At 45.5% G+C, this 27821-nt stretch overlaps 1 protein-coding gene across 7 annotated transcripts in view; it reads left to right on the forward strand.

Moving 5' to 3' along the window:
* Positions 1-6823: 6823 nt before the first annotated feature.
* Positions 6824-27821, forward strand: part of FGFRL1 (fibroblast growth factor receptor like 1) — a 173945-nt gene continuing 152947 nt past the window's right edge. Inside the window, exons 1-2 of one of the 7 annotated variants that reach the window (XM_054065160.1) lie at positions 6824-6997; positions 8363-8472. In XM_054065160.1, coding sequence (XP_053921135.1) covers positions 8412-8472 — 61 coding nt within the window. In that variant the 5' untranslated portion in view covers positions 6824-6997; positions 8363-8411. Of the gene's footprint in view, positions 7282-7511; positions 7677-7844; positions 7985-8102; positions 8233-8362; positions 8473-27821 lie in introns of those variants that run through there. The other 6 variants (XM_054065158.1, XM_054065154.1, XM_054065156.1 and 3 more) reach the window with 6 other exon arrangements.

Here is a 27821-nt window from a genome sequence, read left to right on the forward strand (position 1 = left end):
AATATCCTGCTGCTGACAATTAGAACACAAACATATAGTCATATTTTTGGATTAAACTATACAAACATTTCAAAACAGTTTATGCATGCAGATTTGTATGTTATCAGAAAGCGCCACACATGCACATGGAATTTATGGAAAAAGCTGAGAGATTTGAAAGGAAATAGTTTGGGAAGTTGTCTTATTTTTTTGAACATAAATCCCGAAACAGTTTCCCTTAACATTCCTCATGTCTGTGCAGCAATTAATAGTTGACATTTCTGTTTTTCACTCTGTCTGTTGATCTTGGACTATTTTCTTCCCTCTTTTTTCACATCCCTCTTTTCATGCTTGCTACGTCTATTTGCTAAATCCAGCGTCGATGTGTACAGTCAATCTTCCTTTCACAGGAAGATGATTTGAGGTTGCAGTGAGAGGAGATTTAGGCCTTCAAAAGTGTGATCACCTCCTCAAATGAGATATTTAGGTTCAGGGATGCATATTCAGAGTCTTCAGTTTGGACTACCTGGACTGAATAGTTGCTGCACAGATGAGTCTGTTGGCCTGATCAGTTTTTTTTTCTCACTTAGAATGATTCCAATGGCTCCATCGGGATTATTCTTGTGCTAGCCAGATGTAAAAGGAAAGCAAAATCAAATCCTCCATACATCAGTGTCAGACTGACTCCAAGAAACCAGTGTTGAGTGATATAAAGGATAAGGGGCCTGAGGAAGGATGTGTTTATGGAGAACATTTGGAACCTTTAACTACTTGTAGTTTGAGCAAATGCTGAGTAAATGAACAGCCTGCAAACATTTAAAAGTGGAAAAAAGTACAGAGAAGAAACAAATTTCTTGAGGTGATGCAAAAAGATGTGAGAAAGAGAAATCAAATAGAATTAGAGAAAGCAGAAGGAGTACAGGTCCTTCAAACAAATAGCAACCTGGTCTACCATAAGCTTTTTATACCATATTCCTCATCCAAATATCTGAGCACCTTCTGGGAGTGTGGAAACGGTGTGCTGAGTGTCAGATGTGTTTTATTCCTACTAAAGCAGTCATAGTGGTGTAGTTGTTGGGTGGGAGGGAAAGGTAATAACTTTTGTTAGATCTACTGAGAGAAGCCAGAGAAAAAGCAGATGAGGTCTGGGACTTATGCATCCAAAACCTTCTATGTGCTCTTCCACCTGTATTGTTTGATCTAAAACCTCTCTTTGTGCCTAACAGGAGAATTTTACACGGATTGCAATGTTTTATTATCCTAGGATCTTCTTGTACACACTTTTAGAGCAGAGAAGGCTGTTTGAAGCTGTCACCCAGAGAATATTGGTCCGTATTTCTTGGGGCTGCCGTGGGATGCCCTGGCTCTCCCTGTACAAGTGAGCTCTCCCTCTGAGAGGGCAATTCAGCTTTAGCCTGGAAAAAGGAGTTCTCCTCGCCTTTTTTGAGACCTCAGCTAAGCTGCTGAGCAGTGTGTCCTAGTGTGAGGAGTGTTCACTGAGACCTTGAACTCCATTGAGCAGCGTGGACGAGGGATTCACGCTGCTGATGAGATGCGTCCTCCTGGGCTGGTCTGACTGGTGTTCCCCGAGTGCTGCCCGTACCCTGCTCGGGGCTGTCACGTTCTCCTAGTGCCAGGGAGCGCTGACACAGCGTGCCTAATCTGGCCAAGAGAGATAGGGTCTCCCGGCCAAGTGGGGATGGTGGAAAGCATTTCCTGCAGATGCCGTCATGTGCAAATTCAGCATCATGAGAAATCCAAGCACGTTCTCCAGGCACAGTGAGACTGGGCCAGCGTGTGTGACTGGTCCTCAGTGGAAAGGCTAGAAATGCTCTCCTGACGGTACTTCAGACCAAGACAGAGACCACAAGATGATCATTTGTGCCCACAAAAAGCCTTGAAATCTCCAGTGCAAGGGCCACAGGGCAGTAGAACCTCCCTGCATGCCATGCAGTACTCAAGGCTTGGTTGACAGGACTTTTAACCCCATTTTACCATAGATTCTTCTCTGCCTGACAATGGTGTTCATGCTTTGTGTATAAAAGTTGATCTTATGCATAAGATGGTCTCTTATTTCTTTATGATACCGTTTAGAAGTTAAGGATAGTCTAAGGGCACAAGTGTCTACGTGGGGAGAAGTGGTGTATTTTTTTATTTAGAAAAAAATACAGATTTCAGGACTGTATCACCCTGGTTCATGTTTCCATCTTCCTATACCTCCTCTCTGAACATTACCTAGGTTATAGCTAGGTCTCAATTACCACAAACAGGAGAGAAGGTGATTCAGCTCTCATAAAACACCACTTTCTCTGAAAAACACAGTTTCAGCCATAACTATAGACCCAAATGGATCAGCGTAGTGACTCTGGTGATGTACAAATGGAAAGGTGTGTGTGTTGTGCTCCTTGTCTGCCCTGTTGTGACATTTTCTGTGCTGTCTTGTCACACACCAAGCGCTTTATCAGAACTGACCCACCCAGGCAAATCTGCCCCGTTAATCACGTTATTACTTACCTTTTTCATTTCCAGAGTGATCCCCTCAGCCAGGCATCCCAGGCGGATGCTCGGTGTGACTCTGGGTGGCTGCTCCCCTCGGTAACCTGAGGAGGGCTGCAGAAACCGGGCGGTTGATGGAGAGAATGTGCCTAATCCTGGCCGTGCCCTTCCACCACCTTCACGTGCTCTGTCAGCTGCGTCCAGCCACCACGTCCTGCACACCCTCTGCCCCTGTGGCATGTCCTTGTGGACTGGTGCCATGGGGCCTCGTGCTCCTGCAGGGCATCGTTGCCAACCCAAGTTGCTTGGATGGCCTCAGCCCCGCTCCTGGGACGCTGGGTGTGATGGGGAAATTCAACTGCGTGGCTGTTACCTGCAGTTTGAGAAAATTGTTGAAGCAGGTTAGGAATTGCAGTCTGGAGGTGCTGTCTCTCCCACATCGTCTGTAGGGGAAAAGAAAAGGCAAGACAGTCAAGATGGAAGGGAGAAAATGGGAAAAATGGTGTTCTATGGCAATGGAGGTGAGCACCTCCTGGGAGAAAAGAGGTAAGAAAGCTGGAAAAAGGCCAAGATGTGGTTTTGGAGACATACGGAAAGTCATTCTGGGGCTGGATATTCACTAGACCATCACAGCTATACAAAATTGGAAAGCCATGATCTGGAGACAGGGCTTTGGGGACAACCGGGATACAAATGGACTGTTAGCCTACTTCTCAAACCACACAGAGACACGTACTTTGTTGCTTAGCATTCGGTTTTGTTTGTCAGAAAGCCTAGTCTCAGGACCGTGGGGTGCAGAAGCAAACCGGGGCTGTTGACTTTCAGACTACTCAATCATCCTGCAAATTACAGCCAGCCCAGAAAAAACACAGCTCTGCATGTTTCCTTATTTAGGTAGAAGTGTTGGGAAAATGAGATTTTATTTCTGATAAACTAGGTACTGTTTCAAGAATATTAATTATTTTTGTTGTATCAATGTTTTACATTTATTCCTCCACTGCTCTATTGGGAATGACATGGATGAAGTCAACAGCACAGTTCCAGTCTGTCTTTCAGGCACTCCCAAGCCCTGAAAAAAAAAAAAAAAAAAAGAAAGAAAAAATAAATTGTGCAGACATTTTGGAGTCAGTAGGGGTTGTTTTCTGGTTATTTTAGCCTGGGGTATGGAAGCTGTGGGCTCCATTCCCTGCCCTGTGTAATCCCTTTGCAACATCACTTGGAGCCAGATTCTTAAAAAGCTTCTCGATGCCTAATGACAGAGGCTTAAGGGGGATCTGAAGGTGTTTAGGCACCTGGATGCTTTTCAAAAACTTGTGTACCACCTCTGTAATCCTTCATCTCCCAGAACTTCCCACAGGTGAAAGGCTGCAGGAGGGATTTTGTTGCTTTATAGGTGTATTGCAGGAATATGCACAGTCTGGGATATGTTGGAGCCCACAAAGGCACACATGGCACTTTTACTAAGAAAGTGAAAATGGAAGATCCATCAGAGGATTTTTTTCTTCTGTGTCCAGTGTGAACTGGCCACTCGGTGCTCATCTTGGGCACAGCCTGGGTTGGAAGAAGGTCCCTTCTTCCAGGCAGGAGCTGATTCAGGCCCAGAGTTCACCCACATCTCGAGGCAGGCTGTGTTGAGAAAGTCCCAGTGAAGCTAGGAACTAAACCTTAGTCTCACTGCATAACCCAGAAAAAATGAGCTGGTGAGGAGGAGCTATTCAGTTGGGTCCCTCTAACCTGGTGGGAAACCCACCCATGATAGGCAGACATTCTGCATCTGAGCCAGAACTCAGTCTGCTTTGGACTTCAGTCTGAATGGGAACAGAAGGTCATGTAAATAGCTCTGAGGGCTGAGTATTAGATGGTGATGTCCTCGAGACAAAGACCTTGACTCCTTTGTGGTAAAATGGCTGAGAAATGTTACAAAGACGTGTCTTACACATCATCCCTTGAGATGCAGTGTGTGGTTGAGCTCTCATTCTGGCACAAGTTGGAGTGATTTTATCAGAATCTATGGCATGAATATGACCATGTAGGTCAAGTCCTGAAGGTTTGCCTCAGTCAACACTGTCTTTGAAGTCAACGAGGCTGAAATTATTGCCTGATAGTAGGAGTAGTCCATCTGGGATTTCTCAGATGAATGAACTTTAATAATAAAAACGATGATATAAATATGTAAAACATAAAAACAATATTGGCGGCTGCTTTGTTTGTTTCTTGTTCATGGACTTTATATGTTTAGTGTCAAATGTTTTTCACATTGATTTTGTATATCGAGATTTAACGCTGTCAGGAACCACTGACTAAAAATATTCAGTATGTGTATAATAATAATGAGAGAGGGTATGATTTTATAATCCTAACAAAACAGATATGATGGATGTTCAAACTCCTACTTGGCTTGGGTTTAGGGGTTTTCCTGGTGCCCATCACATTGAATCAGTACTGAGACACTTCATTTTCAAGGAGGCCCTCATGCTGGAGCACATCAAAAAAAAGAGATCTAATAAACAATAACATCAATAGTAACAATGTTTCTCTCTGGAGAGGGGCAGCTTTTTTTCTTGTCATTTGTTTAGTCTGTTTAGTGAATTCTGACAGGTTAGTTTTAATCCTGTATGGAGAGTAATTTGATGTAAGAGCGGATGCATCAGCGGGTCCTGTTTAAAAGTAAATGATAAATAATTGTAACAGTTAATTTAAGGAACAGACATTTCCACAGTTTATTTTCCAGTTGATTTAGTTTAGTTCAATCTCTTCTGGCATAATTTGCACCCAAGAAAGGAGATCAAACCAGCGAAGCCAGGGTGGGATATTGCCCACCCAAACGCATCCCTGCGTCGCATCCTCGGTACCCCACGGCTGTAGGGACCCCAACCTCTCCCTTGCTGCCTCTGCCAAGGGTTTCCACAGATGGGGCTCTCCCCTTGCCTTAGGAAGAGGGCTGGTTTGTCAGGGATGGGTTGTGGGGTGAGCGACGGAGCTGCGGGGCTGGTGGTCTCTAGGCTTTTGAGGGCTACATGGGGTCCAGAGGGTGCCAGTGGAGGGATGCTCCGGGGCACAGTGGGGTCCAGGGCTGGCACTGCTGCTCTGGAAGGGCTGAGAAGCACAAGAAAGGATGGGAGGATGGGGGTGTGGGGATCTGTAAAAGGTTAAGGGAGCTACATGGGGTCCAGAGGGTGCCAGAGGAGAGGGATGCTCCGGAGTACAGGCTGGCACTCCTGCCCTGGGGGAGGGCTGCGAAGCACAAGAAGGGGTGTCGAGGAGCTGTAAAACGTTAAGGAGGCTACATGGGGTCCAGAGGGTGCCAGGGTAGGGATGCTGCGGGGCACAGCAGGGTCAAGGGCTGGCGTTGCTGCCCCAGGGGGGCTGAGAAGCAGTAAGATGGGATGGAGGGGGGGGGGGGGGAAGGGAGGGGGGAGAGCTATAGAAGGTTAGAAGGTTAAGGGGGCTACATGGGGTTACAGAGGGTGCCAAGGGAGAGGTGGTCTGCGGCACAGTGGGGACCTGGACTGGCACTGCTGCTCCAGAGGGGCTGCGAAGCACAAGAAGGAATGGGGGGAGAGCTGCAAAAGGTTAAGGGGACTATGTGGGGTCCAGAGGGTGCCAGGAGAGGGATGCTCTGGGGCACTGCTGTTCCACGGGGGCTGAGAAGTGCAAGAAGGGATGCACAGGGGAGCCGTAAAAGGTTAATGGAGCTACGTGGGGTCCAGAGGGTGCCAGGGGAGGGATGCTCTGGGGCACTGCTGCCCCGGGGGGCTTGCGAAGTGCAAGAAGGGATGGAGGGGGGTGCTGTAAAAGGTTAAGGGGGCTACATGGGGTTCAGAAGGTGCCAGGGGAGGGATGCTCTGGGGCACAGCGGGGTCCAGGGCTGGCACTGGGGCTCCGGGGGTGCCGAGAAGCGCAAGAAGGGATTGGGGGGGGGGGGAGCTGTAAAAGGTTAAGGGGGCTACGTGGGTTCCAGAGGAGAGATGTTCCGGGCTGGCACTGCTGCTCCAGGCAGGCTGCGAAGCGCAATAAAGGACTGGGGGCGGTGGCAGCAGAGGGGGCTGCGGGCGGTCTCTCCCGCCCCGATTCGCACTCGGCGCCCCGCAGACCGCCGTTTCTCCCCTCCTCCGCCCCCGCAAAGGGTTAAGGGGAGCGGCGGGTCGGAGGGGCCGGCGGGGAGGGCGGGGGCTGCCGGGGATTGGTGCGAAGTTCGGAGCGGGGCGGCCCCTCCGCGGCTCTGCCCCCGCAGCCACAAAGCCCTGCAGGGAAAGTTGCTTTATCGCTTGTTTCTCTCGCCCCGGCTTTCTACCCCCCCCTCCCCTTCCCTTTACCTTCCCCCCCCTTCCCCTCCCCTTCCCCAGCCCCTTTCCCCTCCTCCCCTCGCTCCTTAAACGGGATTCCGGCTGGGCGAGCCGCGGGACGGCATCACCGGGCATCCCGGCGGCTCTGTCAGCTCCGCGCTGTCCCTCCCGCGCACACATACACACACAGGCTCAGCCTCACCCTCACCCGGAAAGCTGGAAAAACAATTTACAAGGTTCCCCCTCTTCCGTTTTCTTTAGCTTCTTGCCCTTAGTGGAAAAAAACAAAACCCAAACAAATCGCCCCCCTGGGCTAACAAAAAAAAAAAAAGGGAGGCTGGTAAAAAGCCAGTGGTGAAGGGGGAGAGGTGCTCGGTGGGGAGGGCACCCCCAAAGCGGAGGGCAGCACCCCCGGGGGGGGATGAGGTAGAGGCAGCGGAGCGCCCGGCCGCGGGGATGGAGCGGCGAGCGGCGGGGACGGGCGGCAGCGCTCGGTGCTAGAGCCCCGGCGGCACCCGAGGTAAGTGCCCCACACCAGCCCCCCGGCCCCGGCTGGGACATCCCCTCCTGGGTCAGCCCCGGGGCGGGGAAGCGCTAACACACCGCTGGGAAACGCCAGGCATGTCCCGAAGCTGGGGGTATCCCCCTCTCCATCCTCCCGACCCCAATTCCCGGCCGCCAATATCCCGTTAGCGGCCGCTCCCGGGGGGGTGGGACCCCATTGATACATCGCACAAACAAACAGCGATGAACAGTAAAACCAATTTCCCTCCCCCTTCCCCTCCGAACCGGGGTCTCCGCTGGAATAATTGGGAAGCGAAGAGCGAGGCGCCCGTATTTGCTTGGCTGGATGCTGTGCGCGGGGTGTTGTGTGTCCTGGGGGCACGGAGTGTTCAAACCGGGGAGTTTACAAGGGTGAGGAATTCAGACAGTGTTTAGAGAGTGAGAGTTTTAGGAGGAGACCGGGGTGTAATTAATGTAAACCTGATCTGCTCCGGGTTTGCGTATCCCAGCGAAGGCATCTTCCAGAACGTGGATTATTGAGTGCGGTTTCGCTTCGGGACGCACCTTTGGAGCAGACGGGAACAAGTGGGGTTTGAGGGAGGAGAAATCAGTGCTGTTCAGAGGAGTTGTGGAGGAGAGGAAGGCTGTACCCACAGCAGAGCCTGTCCGAGGGGCACTGGAGCAGCAACACAAAGTTTTCTGGGCTGCTGATGGGAGAGGTAACTACATTCCTCCTCCCCCTTCCCCAAGTTCCTCCGCAAATTGTTAACCTGAAGTCTTGTTTTATGGCCACTCTCTAGCGTTTTGTTTGCCTTCCAGACTGGTTCTGTACAGGATACCAAAGAATTATGCATTAACTGTAAACTTAGAGGAGCTCGCTGGCCTCAGTGGGTTCTTGATTTATATCAGGCTAAAGCAGAGAGGAGGGCAAAGTTTTACTTGCTGAGTGCCAAGGAATGAATTACAAGTACGTTACTCTTTCATTTACTATCTCTGCTCTTATGTTTTCGCATAGGTTTTAAAACTCTCCAAAGTTGTGGGTCATTTCGGTGCTTTTCCCCAGTAATTATTTTGCTCTCCTTTTTTCCTGCCGCCAGGTCTGAGAGGACGATAGCTTGTACAATACAGAGCAGTCTGGTTTTCAAAATGGAATTGCAGCTCGCGCTCCTTTTCGCAGGGATAGTTGCATTTTCGGACTCGGCAAGAGGTAAGGAGACCGCGCTTGCTGCAAACTCTGCCGCTCGCACTCTTCCCTCTGCTCTGCTAGGCTCGTGCTCCGCAAACACCCACGGTGCCCTCGGAGGGAACTCATAAGGGAGCTGTTGTTGGAGTGAACTCGTCTCGTGCATGTTCCTTATCGGCACAGGGGTGCAGGCTCGTGCCCGTGTGTGGTGGTTCCTTACCTGTGTGTTTCCAAGCCATTGGTTTGGATGGAGCACAGTCGCTCTGAGTTTGTTGAGGTCTCTTAGGCGCAGGTGAACTTCCAGGGTTTTTTTCTTGTGTGTGTGTAAAAATACACAGACAATTTTAAAGAAAAGCAGCTGCATTCCTCTGTGGATCAGAAATACCTCTCCCCTCCTGTAATCCCTCGAGCCTCTGCCCTGTATGTTCCCACTAGCAAAACTAAACAAACACATCCATTAACTTTCTCGGTGACAGACAAATGACAGTTCCCAACAGCGAGAACGTATGTTAACGCTGGAGCTCCAGCAGTTGATCAGATTTCAATAAACAGGTTATCCTACCAGAGACAATTTGAAATACATTGACCTGGGACTGACAGAAAGGGCCTGGAGTACAAGAAGTTTCTTTATGGAAAGGTGATTTAAGCAAAGGATAAGAGTGGAAGGAGCGGTGGCTTTTCCTCCTCCTTGCTCGCCTGTGTCGTACCTTGGTGGGTGCTGTCCTTGGAAACCCTGAATGAGAAACCATGCTTTCAGCTCCCCCGGCTCTGGTCACAAAGGAGGGGCTGCATTGTTCCAGGAGAATGGGGGTATGGCTTTAGGATGCAGATTGCTCCAGCTGCAATTCCCAACAGTATCGGAGTTGCGTGAACTGTTGAAAGAACTTTAAATCACACTTTGCCATGGAGTTGTGAATTAAAAGGTTTAAACTTGCCCTTTGCTTGGGCTCTAACTTGCCAAAAATAAACCTTGGGGGTGAGGGTGGAAAGGAGAAGGGGGAGTGTTACTCTAAAAGCCCAAAGTTTGGTTAATGCATTGTTTTTTTTTTTTTTTTTTTTCTTTCTTGGCGTTGGCTCTCAAGCAAATATTTTATGGAGGCAAAAGCACTATAAAATGATTTGGCTGGGAGCTGAATGAAAAAGAAAACAGTATATAGGCTATAAGTCCTGCAAGTCTGAATTCCAGGCAAGGTTTACAATGGAGACACAGTTTAAGTTGTAGGCAATGGGCAGCAGTGTATGAATTAAAATGACCTCATGGATATATATCATTGCAATGGACCTGAGAAGTTAGTGGAGTTCCGGAAAAGATCTGAAGTGGGCAGGAGAAGACAAAAAGTTTTTGTCTCTGTTGTGAGCTGAGTATTGGCTGCTTTACTGGTTGACTCTGTTTAAATTTGGGTTGCACTTGTCTTGCTTGTATTCTTTTATTGCCCCTGGAAAATGAAGTGCTGTAGGCTGTTGTTGTGTAAAGAAGTGACAGAAAATTAACAGTGCTAATTTCAGAACATCATTGTTTTTCCTATGGAAGGATCTTTTTAATGTAACTTTAATAGGATTATATTGGTGATTGGGTTATTTGAACTCTTCTTAGAGCTGAAAATATCTGTCTTGCTAGTGGATGGAGAGATGATCCTATCTATTTAAAATGATGTAGAAATAGGGTTTAAAAAACAGGGCTAAACCCATGCAAAATGTCATTCATTCATGTGCTGATACCAACAGAGAGAAAGTGAAGAAGAAAAAGGTGTCATTGCTTTAAAAGTACAGACAAAATCCTAACATTTAAATCCTGCTTTGGACCTCCTTGAGATTGAGAGTATTTTTGATAGTGGAGCATGTAGATGGAAGACTGAACTTATAAGTGAGCAGAGGCGAGACACTCTTGTGCATGTTGCAATCTTATTTCGTGCTGTCAAAATTTCCAATTATTACGTGTTTACATTGGGACAATTTCAGATTCTTGGAAAAATGTGCCCGATTGTTAATGTGCCTGTGGATTTTTCCCGAATGTATCATACGGTGCGTTCGACCGCTGGAGATGTATAAATGTTACCTGTTTCAGTTTCTTGGGTTTTATAGATGTTCCTTTGGCCAAATCTCAGCCTGAGGTTGCAAGGCTTTACTCCGGAGGAAGAAGGGCTCTTTGTTTTGGCCAAAATGCATTTATTATTGGTATCCTGATTGCAAATTAGACGTGTGTGGCCCAAAGCGTGCCAATACCTCCTAATCTGAGGCGTCAGAAGTTAAATAGGTGCTTGCTGGCTTGCAATCAAGTGAGAAAGGTGGCTGAGGAGGCTCGATGTGAAAGTGCCGGTCCTTCTTTTCTGCTCATATTAGGCAAAAGTAACTTATGCTGGAATTAGGATGTTAATTTGGAGCTGGCTGGTTGCATGCCCTGTGTTCAGGGAAGGGCTGTGCCATAGTGCATTTGCACAAGGGGGCAGAATTAAGTTGCCCACGCGCTCCGGCTTTGATATTTCCTGACAGTTGAGTGCTCAGCTGCAATCTTGCATTAAATGTTATGTTGTGTTATTTCTACATCTTTATTTAGGTGATACCTTTTAAGGTGAAGGGCCTTGCATGGATGACTTACTGGGCTAATGTGGCAACATTTCTTCCCCTCAGCAAATGGGGGCATTTTTCCAGGTTCAGAATTGTGCGCGCTGGCTCTGTCCTTTCTTGTGACCCAGCGTATCACATCACTGAGGTAGAAAGCACTGCAAAAAAAGGTCTTATCTTAGGGATCTAACGTAAACTCTTAAGAAAAAGACAATATATTCGAAGTGTCCAGCCAAAGCGTACAGCAGATCTAATTTTAGAGTTTCAGGTGCAGAACTTGCTGTGTCTGAAGGGTCGAAGGATGAGGTAGCTCTGGCTAAGTTTGAACCAATGCTTTTGAGGCTGAAATGTCAAGACTTCGGCTAAGGGCTTGTCTACACCTGCAAATGCACAGGAATAACCCCTCCAAAAAACTTAATCTGGAACAACTTCCCCACTGATCAATCTTCTACTGTGCTAAGGATCTCCTGGTAGGAGCCCGTATAAAAAAAGTCTTCTTTGAGAGCTATTTTGCTAAATATCCAAGCCCCTTCTTTCCCTTGTGGGTGAAGACAAGAACTTGTGTGCACTAAATCCACTCTTTGAGAACAAAACCAGTGTGCTGTGGCTTTCTAAGAGGGACTGTGCCTTCCGGCTGGCAGCCAACGTGTAGGATGGCAGCTTCAGCCTGGTTGCCAGCTGCACCGGATAGCGTCAGCCCTGAACCTGGGATAATAGTGGAGGTCCGGTGGCTCATCCCTCGTGTCACTCCATTCCTGTTCTCTCCAAGCAGCCCTTTACTGGGCATGAAAGTCCTCAATGTCCTGCCCTGGCCCTCCTCCGCAGGGACGAATGCCATCTTGGGTCACTAACCTTTAGTGACTATGTCCTGCAGCAATGTAGCTCCTACCACTCCACACCTCCGGTCGGATACAGGTAATACAATCTGATATTTTCCTGCCTGTATTATCTCAGTGACACACAACGCAATATTTGTTCCAAATCTGTCAAGTTGCCATCCGATTCGTGTTGGTGACTGTATATGGTAACAATGGGATGTGCTTGGCTTGGTCCCGTGGCTTAAACATTTCGGATGGTATGTTTAGAAGTTTTTGGTAAGAGCAGTAACAACCCTCTCTTGGCGAGTAAACTGATATTCCGCTGGAAACTAATTAGTTTGAATGTTGATTTCATTTTCGGTGCATTGCGTAGGGAGGGGAAGAGCGGGACCTTAATTGCTTTCTACTTTGGCACTTCTCTTTGTGACGCTTGGCTTGCAGAACTGGTTGATGCCTGTTTTACCGGGAATTTGCTGATGGGGCCATGTCAAAATTCAAGCAGGTTGTGTGCAGAAATAGTGTTATGTGCCATTTTTTTGCCTCTGAACATTGGAGAAAGGGAATTAGGATGCTAGAAGGTTTAATTTTATTTCTTGGGAGATTAATTCTTCATTCTGAGAAACATATTTATTCTGTAACTTTGGAGTTTATAAGTAAATGGTAATAAATGTTTAAAAGATAAATAATGATAATAAAAGAGAGAGAGTTGTTGGCTTCTGTTTTGTTCTTTTATTCTTGTTGAGTGGTTGTTACTAGATATAACCATTAGGTCATTTCTCACTTGTGAAAGAGAAACATGTTCAGATCTACAGCCTGATTCAGATTTTATGTAACTCACTGCACATCTCTGGGTTAAGTTTGGGGCATTTTTTGGATCATGCTTGTGGGGAACTTGCTCATGAATAAGCTGTTGGCATGACTTGTACCTACAGTCAACGTGCGATCTAAGAAAACCCATGTTATTTTTCTAAACCCTGGTTCCTCCCTTCTTCTGGGGCTGTTGGCTGCTTTAAATTGCCACTGAACTTAAACATAAAATACAGTGTGCGTCATACTGGAGAATTAGGGTTGATTTTTTTTTTTTTATTAGGAATATTACAAAACTAGGCAAATTGCTCACATATATTTAGATTTTCCTTAAATTTTTTATAACTTTGTTTTCCAAGCCTGTACGTTTCTTTGACCTTCATTAAAAGATGCAAGCAGCAGATTAAAATACGTCTTTTTTTGTGATGAACTTGTACGAAGTGAAGGAGGCTTGACTCCGAAGTCTGACTTAGCCTCAGAAGAAACTTTCATATGCCATTAGGTGGGACTTGAGAAATTACAGAAAATTGATTCTTACAGGAACAAAATGTTATTCAAAACCAAAAAAAAAAAACCCCAGAAGTGACATTTGCTGGCAAGTAAGTACATGCTTTTCAATGTTTGGGACCGTTGGTACTAATTTATCAACTAAAGATGAAGTTTGTCATTTAGCACAAATTGGCTGACAGAGCTGTGCTTTTCCATGCCGTGTCTGATAATTCCTTTTTCAGTGACTGTCTTGTCACAAGTGATGCTGGTACTTCTGGGTGCAGAATCCTCATCACGGAGTAGGGTGATTGCAGTAGAGATGGTCGTTGGCTGTGCATTTTTGGATTAATTATTGGAGGAGTTAAAAATTTCCACTGAAAGGGGAAAATAGTGCAAAGGTCCTCTTGTGCCTAATTCAAATTAAAAAAAAACCCCACAAATCAATAACAACCATTAGTCATAGTTTTATTTGTTCAGTGAGAGCAGGGTATCAGCACAGCTTTCTGATTTTCCCCGAGATGTGAAACTCCTACTTGTGTCTACAGTGACTTGTAAAATCGTCCTGTTTAAAGGGTCCCTGGAAATGTATCCCAGCATTACAGGAGTAGGTGGAAACACTCCTTTCTCCCCTTGCTTTCCTTAACGTGCTCATTTTGTCTTGTTTCAAGGAGTTTGTCTTTCATTTGACCTCTTCCAGTGTTTTCTGGTGGGCTGCTCAAGCTGAAATACATTTGTTCATGTTTTGAACATTTAATTTGGATTTCTATTCCTTTTCTTGTTCTCTATAGGCAGTCTTGAGTAGGAGCTTTCTCTAATATTAGTGACCCTGTATGCATTTAGCTGTGTTGACCTATCCTAATATTTTGCACCAAGACTAAACGTTTTGGGTCGTATAAGGGACTTCTCTACATTCACACTGGCTCTGTTCTTAAAATAAGTTGCAAACGCTCCTGTCTGCTGCAAGTCTGTTGAGTCTGATGCTCATTCTTAGTAGACATTGTACCAAGGGAGAAGAAAGATATTTCCAAAGCAAGCTGGAATAATCTAATCTTGCTATCCTGATGTTGTATGAGATACGCAGGTGCAGCCCATGCCATTTTTAACAGGTTACAACCCGATTCAGAGCCTGTGAGTGTTGGTGCAATGACTTCTACTCACTTCCATGGGCTTTGTATCCATCTCTGACTTACACAGGATATCTGTGATATCAATCTCCATATGGATCCCCCACATAACAAGAGCAGGAGAGATGTGGGCTAAGCATGGCATTTTAGATCCTGCCGTTTGGCTGATCAACCAGATAGGTTGGACTCTATTTTTTTTTTCGTTGTTTTTCTGAAAGCTCATTGCGTCTGCCCTTTGTGAGCTCTGCCGGTGGCTGGAGTGTGCACTGTTGGGGCTGAAAGCAACTTGGAAATTCATTGCTTTAAATTTGAGTTGCCACAGAGGGGTTTATCCCCAAAGAAAGAGTGCTATTCTACGGGCAGTGTTGCTAGGTGTGGAGGGGCTGAAGACTGGTGCGAGTGTTATTTAGCAAGTTAATATATGCATTTGCTGCTGAATCCATTCATGTCTCTGATTCCCTCTCACCCAGCCAGCCCTGTTCTGAGTCAAATAAACATGGGCTGCATGGAGTTTGGTTGGTTGCCCTGATTACACAGTCTCCCCATTGTATCGCAGTAGAAACACAGTATCCAGCAGTGCTGTGAATAACCTAACATTTTTATTTCATCCCAACCACTCCAATTTTCAGGAAGAAATTCAGCCAATAACTCCAGGCTACTTCTTCCATTAAGTGTTCAAACTTAATTTTGAGCTTCGCTAGGGGAAGGAAAATGTAAATTGAGAACAGAGGCTTCTCAGAGCAGGTTAATGTTTCTCAGGACTGCTGCACCTCTGTCTGTTCTCAGCCTCTCTATGAGCCCCTTCTAGCTTCACGAGACCCAAAATAATTTCTCCATATGTCTGGTAAATTTATTTCATGAAAGAATTACACAATCTTATGTATCCTGTCAAGTGATAGAGAAGAGGGTAATGCAAGAGGTGTCATGCCCTAGATGCCACTTGGGTGGGTGTTGACTTTGGTGGGTATTTTAGGAGCTGTTGGTATTTGTGCATGGTAGATAAAAACACAGGAACAGCAGACGCATGCAGAAATCATAGAATCATACAAGGGTTTGGGTTGGAAGGGACCTTAAAGATCATCCAGTTGCCCCCCCCTGCTGTGGGCAGGGACTCCTCCCAGTAGGTCAGGCTGCTCAAGGTCCCATCTGACCTGGCCCTGAAGACCTCCAGGGATGAGGCATCGACGACTTCTCTAGGCAACCTGTTCTAGTGCCTCACCACCCTCACAGGAAAAAAAAAGTCTTCCTAATATCTAATCTTTCAACTTAAACGTGGACTTAATTTGTGCAATAGGCATTTTTTAAAAATGTATGTTCTCCTTGCTGGGTTTGCACACGCACACCCAGTGAGCTGATGGCTGCGAGAGTTTGGTACTGGTGTTGTGAAGACTCTTCTAGCAATTGCGGGCTACCTAGTTGTTCCCAGAAGAAGATGTTTGGGAGAAGGAAAAGTCTGGAGGAGGACGTGGAGGGAAATCTAAGCATTAGCCAGCCTCTAAGAGAAAATCTAGGCTTCATTAGTGTACTGCTGCCGTTGACACCTAGTGCAGCCAAGCCTTGGGAGAGGATCTCGAGTGCATGCTCTGAAGAGGATATTGGGATGCATCTTTTACAAATCTGTGCTCTATTTTTTTTCACCTGTGTCTTGCCAGGTGTCCCCATGTCATTAGATCTAGATGTGATGCTTAACTGTCTTTTGACCAATGTATGACTCTTAAGTAGAAGCATTCTCTTGTGAAAGAGGGGGTGGCTAATATCTTACTATTGCCTGGTTTAGGTTTAAATCTTTCTTTTTTCTAGACAGAATTGGATGGGGTGAGGCCAAATCAACCCCAAAGAAGGGAGAAGAGACAGTTACTCAGCCCCACTAGCCACCCAGAGCTGAACAAACCAAACTACTGGAGTTAGGCTGCTGCAGACACTGAGGCACTGTGTTTTCTTTTCCTCCTTTTTCTTCTTGATGAATTATGTGTGAGTTGGAGTAATTGAGGAAGCTATTTTTCTCAGCTGTTGCTCTCACCTAAATGGATCTGTTAACACTGGTTAAGCAATGAAAAGTGTCAGAGGAGTTACAGGTATATGAGCTACATGTCAAAGACGGAAGGGTTAATGAATAACAGGGTAAACCTCTGGACATTGTGGAATATCTCTCCAGGGATACTGCAGGCTCTCTGTGAAGAGAGGAATGCTTGTTTGGCATCAACCAGTCAATGTAAAACTGATAGCTAAAATTCCTTCAGAGTGTAGATACCCTTCAGAAAGAGGATGCCGTGAGCCATTTTGCTTGCCTTCTGAATGGATTAATGCGTTTCCTGTTCTTCAGCAGATTAACGCAGCATTTTAATGGCAGTGTTTCTTTAACCAAACAAGTAATATTAGGAAGTGTTTAATATATATTAGGCAGTTTAAGTGGGAAACTGGGAGAAGAGTTGCCAGCTCCACCAGCATACGGAGATCAGGCTGTGTGCTCTGATAAGTGATTTCATATTTTAATATTCAGTATTTGTGTATTGCTCTCCACTGCAAAGGCGATAGTCACTTTTCATTCAGTGAGTTGTGACTGAGTATCTATGAGTAGGATTTAAATTTATAATCATACCACAGAGGAACATTTGAGGCCTGATAAGCCCAAGCCATGGTTCAGCTCTGTACAGTGTGGCACCAAGCCATGGGAGGGTTCATTGTGATCCGCAATAGTTAATATAGAATGAGATTAACAGATGAGCGCTGATGAGTATCTTTCCTCCTCCTGGTATTTGCAACCAATCAGAAATGCAGTTTTGCTGGGGTTAATTTTATTAATGGCTGATGAGAGTGGAGCTTTCAACTTAATCAGACCCAGGACAGGTGTTTACTTTTCCTTGACAGGTTTGATTGACAAGGAATGGTAAACCTGGTAAATATTAAGGTAAATATTAAGGAGATATTTGCATATGCAAGAGAACTGGCTTTGGACAGTTGATTTCTAATTGCTGGATTTGTTATCTGGAGATGTTTGCCACTGCTCTCAGCACACATCTATTGTTTCTGGGATACAAAGAGACAAAAAGAAGCAGTAGAGGCTAAGTCGAAGCATTTTGCAGAGGGGCTGGAGAAACCTAAGGTAGGGATGGGTAGGTGTTTGACCTAGACCAGAGCAAGGTCCTGCTTGTATCACTGAGGCAGAATGCTTTTCCTGATTCCCTGTTTCCTCAAACACAAGTAGGCCAGAGGATTTGCAGGATTCCAAGCAGTATTTTGTGACAGCGCTGTGTATAGGATTAATCCCCGCACTGGAAGTTTATTGGAAACACCAGAGTAGTCCTTTGCCACCGGTGAAGTAGCCTCAGGGTATTTAATTCGAAGCTCATTTGAGGGTTCTTCTCTCTTGAGTATTCTTGTTGGGAGTAGGATTGTGGCTTCACTGGAATGGGAATCTGTCCCTTTTCTCTGTGTTTTACCACTGATCCCAAGGAAGAAAGCAGCAAGGTGCTACTCAAAAGTAGCCACAGCAATAGGCCTGTATATTTATAATAATTGTTACTATTTATTGAGAGTTTCCAGTGGAGAAAAAAATATATATATTAAAAAAGAGACCCAAACAGTGCTGCTCAGCATAGGCAGCATTCCTCCTCTAGATAGTGTCAGGAGGAAAAGCTTGTCTTTCTGGAGACCATGGACTAGCTAAGTGGAGTTTAAGGCTTATTTTTCTTTTATCCTAGAAAATCCAATAAATCCAGTAAATTCTTTCAGTGTGGTCTTCCAAGAGTGTTTCAACTTTGTCTGACTCACAGATTATTTGAGTGCCGTTATAGACTAGGGGTCAAGCAAGTTAATTCCCAGAACAGTACGCTGCCCTGTTTTCAAATTGTGCTAATCAGGGTTTTGAGTCAAAGCGTGGTGGTTTGGTTAGTGAAATTATTTTCTTGTTAGAAAACTACAAATAGGGTCTGACTCTTCGTACTGCCTTCAGTCACCAGAGGGCTCACGTCACGTGTGGAGCAAAGCCCCCAGAGATGTACTCAGTGTGGATCAGGGCACTGGTGGGGGCTCATTGAACTCATGAAAACAGGCTGAAAACTTACAAAATAAAAGAAAGAAATTGTATGGTCGCATTTATACCTCCAGCAGGGCCGAGGAAGGGCTCTTCGGAGCCCACGTGAGCTGTAACGTGAATGTCCTTTCCCAAAGGAGACGTTTGGTGGAGTTATTTGGTTACCTCTCCCTCTCACCTTTTTGTAATTGAGTCTTGTTTACTTTTTCCTCCTCCTTTCCCGAAGTTTATTACCAGTGTTTAGGCAGAGGAAATGAATTAACATAATTTACTGTTTTTTAGAACAAGACACATTCCCTGCATGTATGTATACACACGCTCGCAGTCACCCTCCCAGTGCCTCGCAGAGGAGCATGTTTACAGAGTCTGGGTCCATTTAGGGAGAACAATACCCTGATTATGGAGGGCAGCCTTTTATTCCCAGAAACCAGAAGGAACCATTCGTTTCAAGCAGCTCCTGCCCCTTGAAAGGTACAGGCGAAGAGGGGAATAAATCTGTTGTGAACACAAACCAGCAGCATTGTTCTCTGTGGAAGTTACTTTAGGGGTGGGGTTGAGAAATGGTCCCTGGACAAACCAAGCACCAAGTTTAAGATCTACCAGCGTGCAGAGAGATATTGTGGCTACCAATATGATTTCCAAGTAATAGTGCTGAGACTTAACGGGGAATTATTTGGTGCTCTTGAGCTGTAAGAGTGGTGGGAAGAAGATGGTAACTGAGCCTCCAAGTGTTTTTGGATGGTCAGAGTTATGTCAAAAGGCGCTGTTATGTATGGAATGCTGATCATTTCTAATTGAAGTCATGCACCTGTGCCTTGTAGATAATGCTGGAGCCATGTTATATGGAGCATTTGCTTCACATGATGTTGGGAAAGGTCAAGCACTTGATTTCTGTCCTGCTAAGTTGGGTCATTAGCAGCACAAATAGGACTCCTGTTCCTCTGCCTGGCTGCAGTTGCTTGGATCCTGGCAGTAAATGCTTCTCAGGTGTGATCTCTTGACAGCTGAAGATGACTGAAGTTGACCACACCACCATCCTGTCCTTGACCTGCTCTGCTCCTAGCCTTGTCACTCCTTTGTGCCAGTGTGATAGCTCTTCAGACCTTGCTGTTTTGTATTTTAGGGAGCTAACCTGGGCAGGAAGTCAACCTGGAAAAAAATGTGGTGGGTTAAATTGGTATAGGAGCATGAACTGAACTCATGTGATATTGCATTGTGACCACAGGCAGCAAGTCCTTCCCATTTGCAGGAAGGCAGGAAGTCTTAGTACTTTGGAGGACTTAGCATTTACGTGAACATTTGTGAAATGACTCTTTAGGAACATAGAATGCAGAAGGGTCCACACTGTAGAAGGCAGCATTGCCTGGGAATAGTCGATGTGAAGACTGGAAAAATCAGATTTGGATCTTGTGTCACCCACTGGGGGATCTAATTGTATTACCCTGGTAGAAACTTCTCATCTAGAAGTAGTTTGGGTTGTTCTGGACAGGCAATAATTATTCCTCATTGACTTTTGTGCTTGGTTGAGCTCAGTCAGACGGGAGCGCATCTCTTACCCTTTAGTATTGGGAGATTACAGCTTTCACACTCTATATCATGACAATTTTCTGTTTGCCTCAGTATTCCCATGAAATTTGGAGTGCTTTATAGGGGAATGGGAATCTTTTGGCTTTTGAGGGAGAAAGAGCTTTGAAATGGTAAGTTAATGCTGCCGGTGTTTGCTTGCCCTCCTGTGGCATTGCCTGCTACAGAGAAGGAGCTGCTTTGGTAGGAGCACAGCCAGCAGCAAAGATGAGCTGAAACAAGTGCTGCTTGTTTTGAGTTCCCTCTGGTCCAGGCACAGTGTGCATTGACCCTGGTATGAATGCGGTGTGTCACCCAGGCCGTGGAGGAGGCCAGGTTCCCTCACAGCCTTGCTTTCGTCTCTACGTGGACTTCTGACTACTGACACCGCTTGAGGGGATGGCAAAAATAAAGCACAGAAAACAACATGTGCAAAATACTCCCCGCGGGTGAAAATATTTCTGTAGGGGAACAGGTAAAGCTGCAGGGCTGCATTAACAATGCTTTTGGGGGGTTTCTGGAGAGAAAGGGGTTGTTTATTTTGGCCCATGAGACATGGTTGGAGAATCCTGGCCCGGGATGATTGGTGTGTATCTAACATGAAGAGCCATGATTCTGCATCCCAGAGAAACTGTGGCTTTTTCTTGCCTGTTGATATGATTTTTTTGTAAGAAGGGGAAGATCCCGGTGCATGTCCCAGCGCCCGGGTGAAGGCTGCTGAGGCTACTCGGCATTGGAAGACTAAATTCTGGCACTTTCAGGAAAACTGGAATTTAGTGCTAAGTAACTGTAATTATCCCAAGGCAGCAGGGATATGGTTTTTTTTAATACCCTTTAGACTCTCCCAGATCTTATCAGGCCTGGATGATACAAGAGGGGCAAACTTATTCTCATGGTGGCTCATGGACCGTGATAAGGGCAACAAGAATCGGGACAATAACAACCACTCCAGAGTCCGTCCCCATGTCTGTGTCACTGTAATGGCTTTCTGCTGAGAACATGAAGGTGTGCGGTGATCTGTGGAAAAATGCGAATCTTGGCAGCAGTCCCTGATTCAAAATACCTGGGAAACACCAGGCTGGGAGGTTGAAAATACATCTTGGGGTTTTTTTTCTCCAGAAGGAAAAATAGCATCAAACTTCCACTAAGACAAGTGTTTGAAAGAAAGAAACATGCAATGTAGAATTAAAAGGGAACTGTTTGGTTATTGGGCACTAACTGAAATAACAGCATAGAGGAACAAGCCTGAATGAATTTTAGTAGCCTCTTGATTGGATTTTCTGTTTGCATGCTTGCCGGCACTTTCACTTTTACCAATGCAAAAGCAATGCAGATACTACACTAAATAAAAAAAACCAAAACAACCAGCTAGCCAAATAACTTGTCTGAGTAAGATGAAAAATGCACCCAAGTAATTGAATGAGCGTTGTGCTTTAAGTACTTCAGTCTTAAAACTAGAACAGGGTCTTCTGGCTGTGACATGTGTTGGAGGGTATTTTGCTACAAGAAAGAGATATTAAGGCAGAACTGGGGGAGGACTGCAAGGTCTAAAGTATTTAATTTTGCTCTGGGAGAGCAGGTCAGCAAAGGACTGACAGTTTTGGTTGATACGATGGATGCAGCATAAGGCAAAGTTGTTGCTATAGCTGGTGTGATTTTTATTTTTTTAGTTTTATTTGTTAGCATGGGTGTTGGTGCCTGGATATCCTAATTGTACCAAAGCCCTGGTGGTGTATTAAGGGCTGTCAAACTCAGAATGAACAAGAGATAGTCTTAAATGCAAGTTAGGAACAGCTCTTTGTATACAGACTTTATTTTATTGTGACAAAGATTTCCTCCAAAAACCAGACACATTGGTCAGCTGAGTTTTATTTTACCCGTATAAACCTCAGAAAGGTGAGATCCTGCGTTTGCCTACAGCGCCCCATGCGAAGCAGATATCATCCTGATAAGGATTTCTTGTTGCTGTTACAGTACAGATCCACATGATTGATACTTTCATGCCCAAACCCTGGGCCAGTGCCCGAGGTGAAGCAGGTGCAAAGGTGTCATTCATGCATGGACTGAAAGGCTTGTGCTGCACACCCAACGTGGTTTGCATGCATGAATCACGAGCCTGGTATTCCCCTCTCTGTTGGGTACAGACTCCATCATTGACTCCGGGGGAAGGTAAGCGTTACGCTGTTGCTTATTGATGGAAATGACTGGATGTAAAAAAAAATCAAATGAATACAATTACAGATTATTGAAGGAGCAGTTTTCATGTGTGCTAACAAGGTCTGCCTGCTCCCAGGTGTTGCTTCACATCCTGCTGGGGCACACCATGGGTTTCTGTTCCCTCCTGGAAAAGTGCAAAGAAAAGCCAACTTAAAATCTGAGGGAGGGGAAGAGTGTTAAGAAAGGCAAATTTTCACTCTGGCACAGAAAAAGAGGTTCTTCCAAAAGATTTCGTTTTGCTTGGAAAAGCTTGTGGTGGTTGTTGAAAGGGCATTTCAATGGAAGAGGGCCAAGCAGCCTTAGGCAGAACCAACACCCTCAATTGAGAAAGATTTTTTCAAACAGCAGTACTATTAAGAAGTAATTAAAGTCAAATAAAACAAGGAAAATAGTGTATGACACATCTATTTGAATTCATCCCCATTTGAATCCACTGAAACCCATGTAGCACAACACTGGAGACACGCAAGGGGAAGTACAAAGCCGAGTATTTCAATGCATTCTTACAACTACAGGAGTTTCTGACCTCGGATATGATTTTTGCCAAGTGTTTAAGCACGTACTTTATGCACCTGTGGTTTGCCTGTATTCAAACTAACACTTGCTGACGACCTGTTACACTGTATATTACGCTTATTTGAAATACAGAGAACCGAAGCACAGGCTGAAGTGGTAGCAGTTGTTTTGCAAGGATTCTGATGCTGTTTTTTTACCCCTTAAAACTCTTTTTTTGCTTAAGGGAAATAACTCTGCTTTCAGTTGAAGAAAAAAGAAACGAACTCTCCAGATTTCAGTCTCGGTGATTTTCGAGAATGGACAGAAAATGTGAGCACTAAAGCTGTTGGCTGGCTTAGAAGGGGAAATAAAGAGCCAAAGCAAGTTTTGTGTGACTTCTCTAAACCATAGACCAGTCCTGTTATTTTGGAGTCTGCTTCATGATTTTTGGGTACTCGGGGTAGGCAGTGCCCTTAAGAGTGCTGTCCTGTGACGGATTGAACCTGGTTGTACAGACACCCTCCACGCTCGCAGTTCCCTTTGCTTTGTTCCTCCCCTGCAATGCTGTCGTGGGCAAAACTGGAAAAAAAACCAAGCCCCAAACAGGAAAAAAGGACATTTTAGGGCCCCAGCTGTGTCGTTTCAATTTTTGCTAGCTGTTGAGGAAGATTTGTGAGGACTCTCTAGGGGAGAAAGGGTCAGGTCAGAGGTAGAAAGCCACTCACTCTCTACCAGAGTCATTTATAATGCCAGGGCAGCTCCTCGGGGAGCGTCTGTCTGTCCGTCATTCCCTCTGGGTTTGACAAGAGGCAGACGGCCTCCCCCCAGCTGTTCCCTCTGCAGCGTTGCAAAAGAGATACTGAAAAGCAGCTCTTGGCCTTGAGACGGCTCTTCTCTCTCTAGCTCATTCTACCTATCAATTAGTGTCAGGCAAAGGTGTTTTATAACTATTTTATAAGTTTTTCAAGAGTGGGACCCTCACACCCTTTCAAGAGGAAAGTCCAACTCCTGTGCTGCCGCTGTGTGCCGAGGGTTACGTGCATGAACAAACAGGAGTTTTGCTTTTCATGAAAAATGTGCTATATAGCATTCAAATTCTCCCATGGAGAGTTTATCCAAAAAGAGCATCTCTGTTATAAGTGAGGGTGGAAGGGGAAAAAAAAAAAAAATCTCTGTCCTTCATAGAATCATAGGATAGTTTGAGTTGGAAGAGACCTGAGGGATCATCCAGTTGGGCAGGAACACCTTCCGCTGGATCAGGTGGCTCAAAGCCTCATCCAGCCTGGCCTTGAACACCTCCAGGGATGGGGCATCTATGAATTCTCTGGGCAACCTGTGCCAGTGCTTCACCCCCTCACGGTCTTCCCAATATCTAATCTAAATCTTCCCTCTTTCAGCTTAAACCATTGCTCCTTGTCCTATCCTTGCCTTCCCTGACAAAAAGCCCTTTCCCAGCGTTCCTGTAGGCCCCCTTGAAGTACTAAAAGGCTTCTGGGGACAATCAAGACAGTAGTGCTTAATGCCAGTGTTGGACATCATAATCTTCTGTCTTCTTCCATTTCTGATGCACTCTGAGACTTGGTTCAGAGAGCTGGTAGCTTTGCCCGGACTCCATCAGTCCCTAATGAGAGCAAATGGCATTTTGAATAATTGTTCACCCTTGTAGCTCTTGGCCTGAACAATGGGTGTGAAGTGTCAGGAGTGAATGATGAAAAATAATAAAGAACCATGCATGGCAGTGTATGTCCTGATGGGCAATGGCGAGACAATGGCGGAGGCTTTCAGGCCATCTCTTACCCACTCACCCTGTCCTTTTGTACTGATTTCCAGCAATTTGGCTGTGTGTTTTCTTAGGAACCAGCTTCCACCCAAAAGCTGCTGAATTTTTCTTAAAGCTGGTTTCTGTCGGAGCTGATAAGGCAGCAGCCAGCCTGCAAAGATAACACAGGGTATTGAGACTTCTTGGGTTTGTCTTTATTTGGAATTCTTAGCAAATGGTTGACATGCTGTGAGAGCTGTCTAGAGACTTTGGGTTTGGTGGATCCCCCATTTCCCTTCTCTCTGTCTTTGGTCCCCAAATGCTTTTGGGGTGATTTGAGAGAGTAAAAAGAAGGATACAAATGGAGCTGGTGAATTAGTGGTGTTTATCTAGGGGAAGAGGAGAGGAGGGCAATTGGGGCTGGATGATAAAGAAGGCTTTGGGCTCTGTTTTTTTTGATGGCTTCAGTTGGAAAATACCCTCCGCAACCAAAGGGAGTGAGGAGCAACGCACAGTTACCCTAAACACCCAGTCACTGGCAAAAATGCATCACAGTGAAGGAAAGCTTGTGATTAATTGTCTTTTCAACGTCCTCCTTTCCAGCTTTTCCCGAAGTGTTATCCCTGTTTGGGCTTCTGGCTTTTGTTAACCTGCAAGGGAGTGTTTACACTTTGCTTATGTTAACCAGAAGGGAAACTTTTCCAGGCCAAAACTGGTTTACCTGCTGATGCTAATGACTTTGATATAGGGAGCCTGGTGAGCAAGGCAGATGTAGACAGAAGACTAACCTACGCCCTTACACAAAGATGTCTTCTGTTGCCCTTGGAATGTGAAATTAGCACCAGTTTTCAGCTTAAGCAAGCCCTTATTGATGTAAGGTGTCCCCCCATGCTTGCATCTTTTCTGTGACCCTATGGTGTCCCCAGCTTGCCCTCTGTCTGATTCATTTCTGTGGGCCAGATAGGACAGAAATCTGGCTGGAAATGCCACAATAAAGAAAAAAAAAAAAAGGGAAGAAATATGGTCAAGACACAGCCCTATAGCACTGAATTTTATATACCTGGCTGTTGCTTGTGGTACCCCTCAGGTGGTTTGTACAAAGCACGCTGTTATTCACTGGTATTTAATATTCATTGTTTTCTCAGCGGTGTTTCACCGTGGCTGGAATTACGACGCCAAACATCAAGTCCCGATTTCAAGTTTCAATGCAATTTGTGGGCATGCTTTAATTAAGCTGCACAGCACTGCTCTAAGGAACATACTTTATGCCTACAGGATTATGTGGGCAACCTCAAGGAGAGGCTCAGGAGCCGTATGGGAACACAGTGTTTTTGTTACGCGCTTCTGCCCAGCAAATCTTTCTTGCTCTTTAATGTAACCTATCACATATGAAATTAATTTCAAACATGCATTTGCTCACAAAGTAGCGTTCTTTGCACCAGAAATCCATAACAGTATAAGAAACCATCGCCAGATGTCTATATTTATAGAAAACTGGCACGTTCTGTCTGGCGATGACAGAATATTTCAGTGTATTTATGAAGTGCTCATGTTTTTAGAAAATAGAAATCCCGTCAATATCAGTAGAACTATTCATCAGACATCTGCTTTTTTTTTATTTCAACCAGCAGAACATGTTTCTTTAGTTGATGCAGTACCAAAAAAAACCCCTTCACCTTCCCTATCCCTCTGTCACTACTATATTTTTTTCCCAGCTTCACAAACCTCTTCACTTTAGAGGAGCATCTCTGGGTTTAGAACAAACGTTACTAGAATCTCATGCAGCTTTGACTGTGTAGTTCTATGTCAGGCATTCTTACTTGAGAAAGAACTGTTTGTAAAACTCAAAGAGCAATTTCTACTCTGGAAGTGGACTCTGCAACATTTTTCAGTTTTCAGAATAAGTATTTTTTTTTCTTTACTAAGGTGTTTGGGTTGTTGCTATGCAAAGGGTCTCACATTTGGATCTAGTCACATTGGGAGTCAAATCTGGATCAAGGCAGGAGTGTTGGAAGGTGCAGAAACCCCAGCATGGCTGGTGGTTGAAGTGTGAAGCCCATCAAAAGTAGCGTCCTCAAGACACCAGTTCTGTTCCCAACTTTCTGCGTTAACAGTTAAATTAAGCCTCTCGATGCCTCAGTGTCAATGTTTTTGCTTGTATGCATAGACATCAGAGAGTTTCCAAATTAGAATTTGCAGAGATCTCTGCAGTTCTTCGTCAGAAGGTGCTGTTAGAGGCCAGGGCTGCATACCTGGCAGTACATAAATTTAAGGGATTTAGATAGGTGCCCTTATATATTATGGTGAAAAATGAGGAGCTGTACAGAAGCGTAAGCGAAAGGGGCTCCTTGTGGGATTTGCTATTGGAACACAATTGCTAATCTGTGCAATCTACAAATCAAGTTAATTGGGTTTGCTCAGGCTGTTGCTCACACGATTGCGAAGCACAGTAGCTTGAAGGCAGTGGGGGTTTGGCCTCCCAATCTTTGCTGCGTATTTGTTTTTACAGAAAATGCCTTTGATATATGTAAGTTATATTTCCGTGCATTACAAATGATAGATTCCTCCCCCATATCCTGTGACAGCCTTCCCTGGAGACAGACAGTCTGTGTTGTTTTAGTGAGATGAAGCAAGATTAACGGGAAAGGTTTTGCTAGTGTTTGCAAAGACTTTGAGCGAAAGGGTAAGGTTTGGATTGGGGATTAGTGAGAATGAAAAAGTGTTTCTGAAAACCTGCCTGCGCAGGGGAGCCCCCTCACTGGCTCCCCTCTCAAGTGGGCAGCAGTCTGCAAGGAGCACTAGGACAACCTCAATGACCCTTGGGGCTCTGGGTTTGACACGCACTTGGCTCTCTCCATTTGCTCCTGCTCAGGTAGGGCTGATGCCCCTGAATATGCAGGTCTACAAGTTATTTTCCGAGCCAGCTGGTGTGTTGAATCTCTGGGTGGGCAAGGAGCTTGCACACGACTGTGAGTACATGAGGGGAAAGTGCTCCAGGAGTCCCTTCCGTCCCCTCCGTAGGGGCTCAGGCCAGCAGGCACAGGAATGCTGTCCTGTGGCATGAAGCAGAGGCAATGTGAGAGATGTTCAGCTCATAAATTAAGTCACCTGTGTGTTGGTGTCTGAGCTGCCCTCAGAGTTGACGGAGATATTAAGTAGGGCATTGAGCTAGTATTGACCAACTCTTTGCACACCGTAAGGGGAGTTAGACACCTAAATTTAGGTGAGTCCTGGGCATATTTTGGCTCCTGGGATAGTTAATGGTGATGCTATACGTGGTTACCGCTCATCTATCTGCATGCAGTGACAGTAATTAAAGACACTGGGAAATTCACAGGAATGTCTTCACTGAGGTTTTTGCCCTGAGTTTGAGCCTGCACAGGCTCTGCCTGCTCCTTAGTGACTCAATATCCTCAGCCAAGGTTAGGCCACCCTTACACAGAGCCCCCACCTCCTCCCTGATGGGTGCCGGTGCCTGAGGCCACATTACAGTTCACATAGTTCGA

The sequence above is a fragment of the Cuculus canorus genome, chromosome 4 (genome assembly GCF_017976375.1).
Source record: "Cuculus canorus isolate bCucCan1 chromosome 4, bCucCan1.pri, whole genome shotgun sequence".
Lineage (NCBI taxonomy): Eukaryota > Metazoa > Chordata > Aves > Cuculiformes > Cuculidae > Cuculus > Cuculus canorus.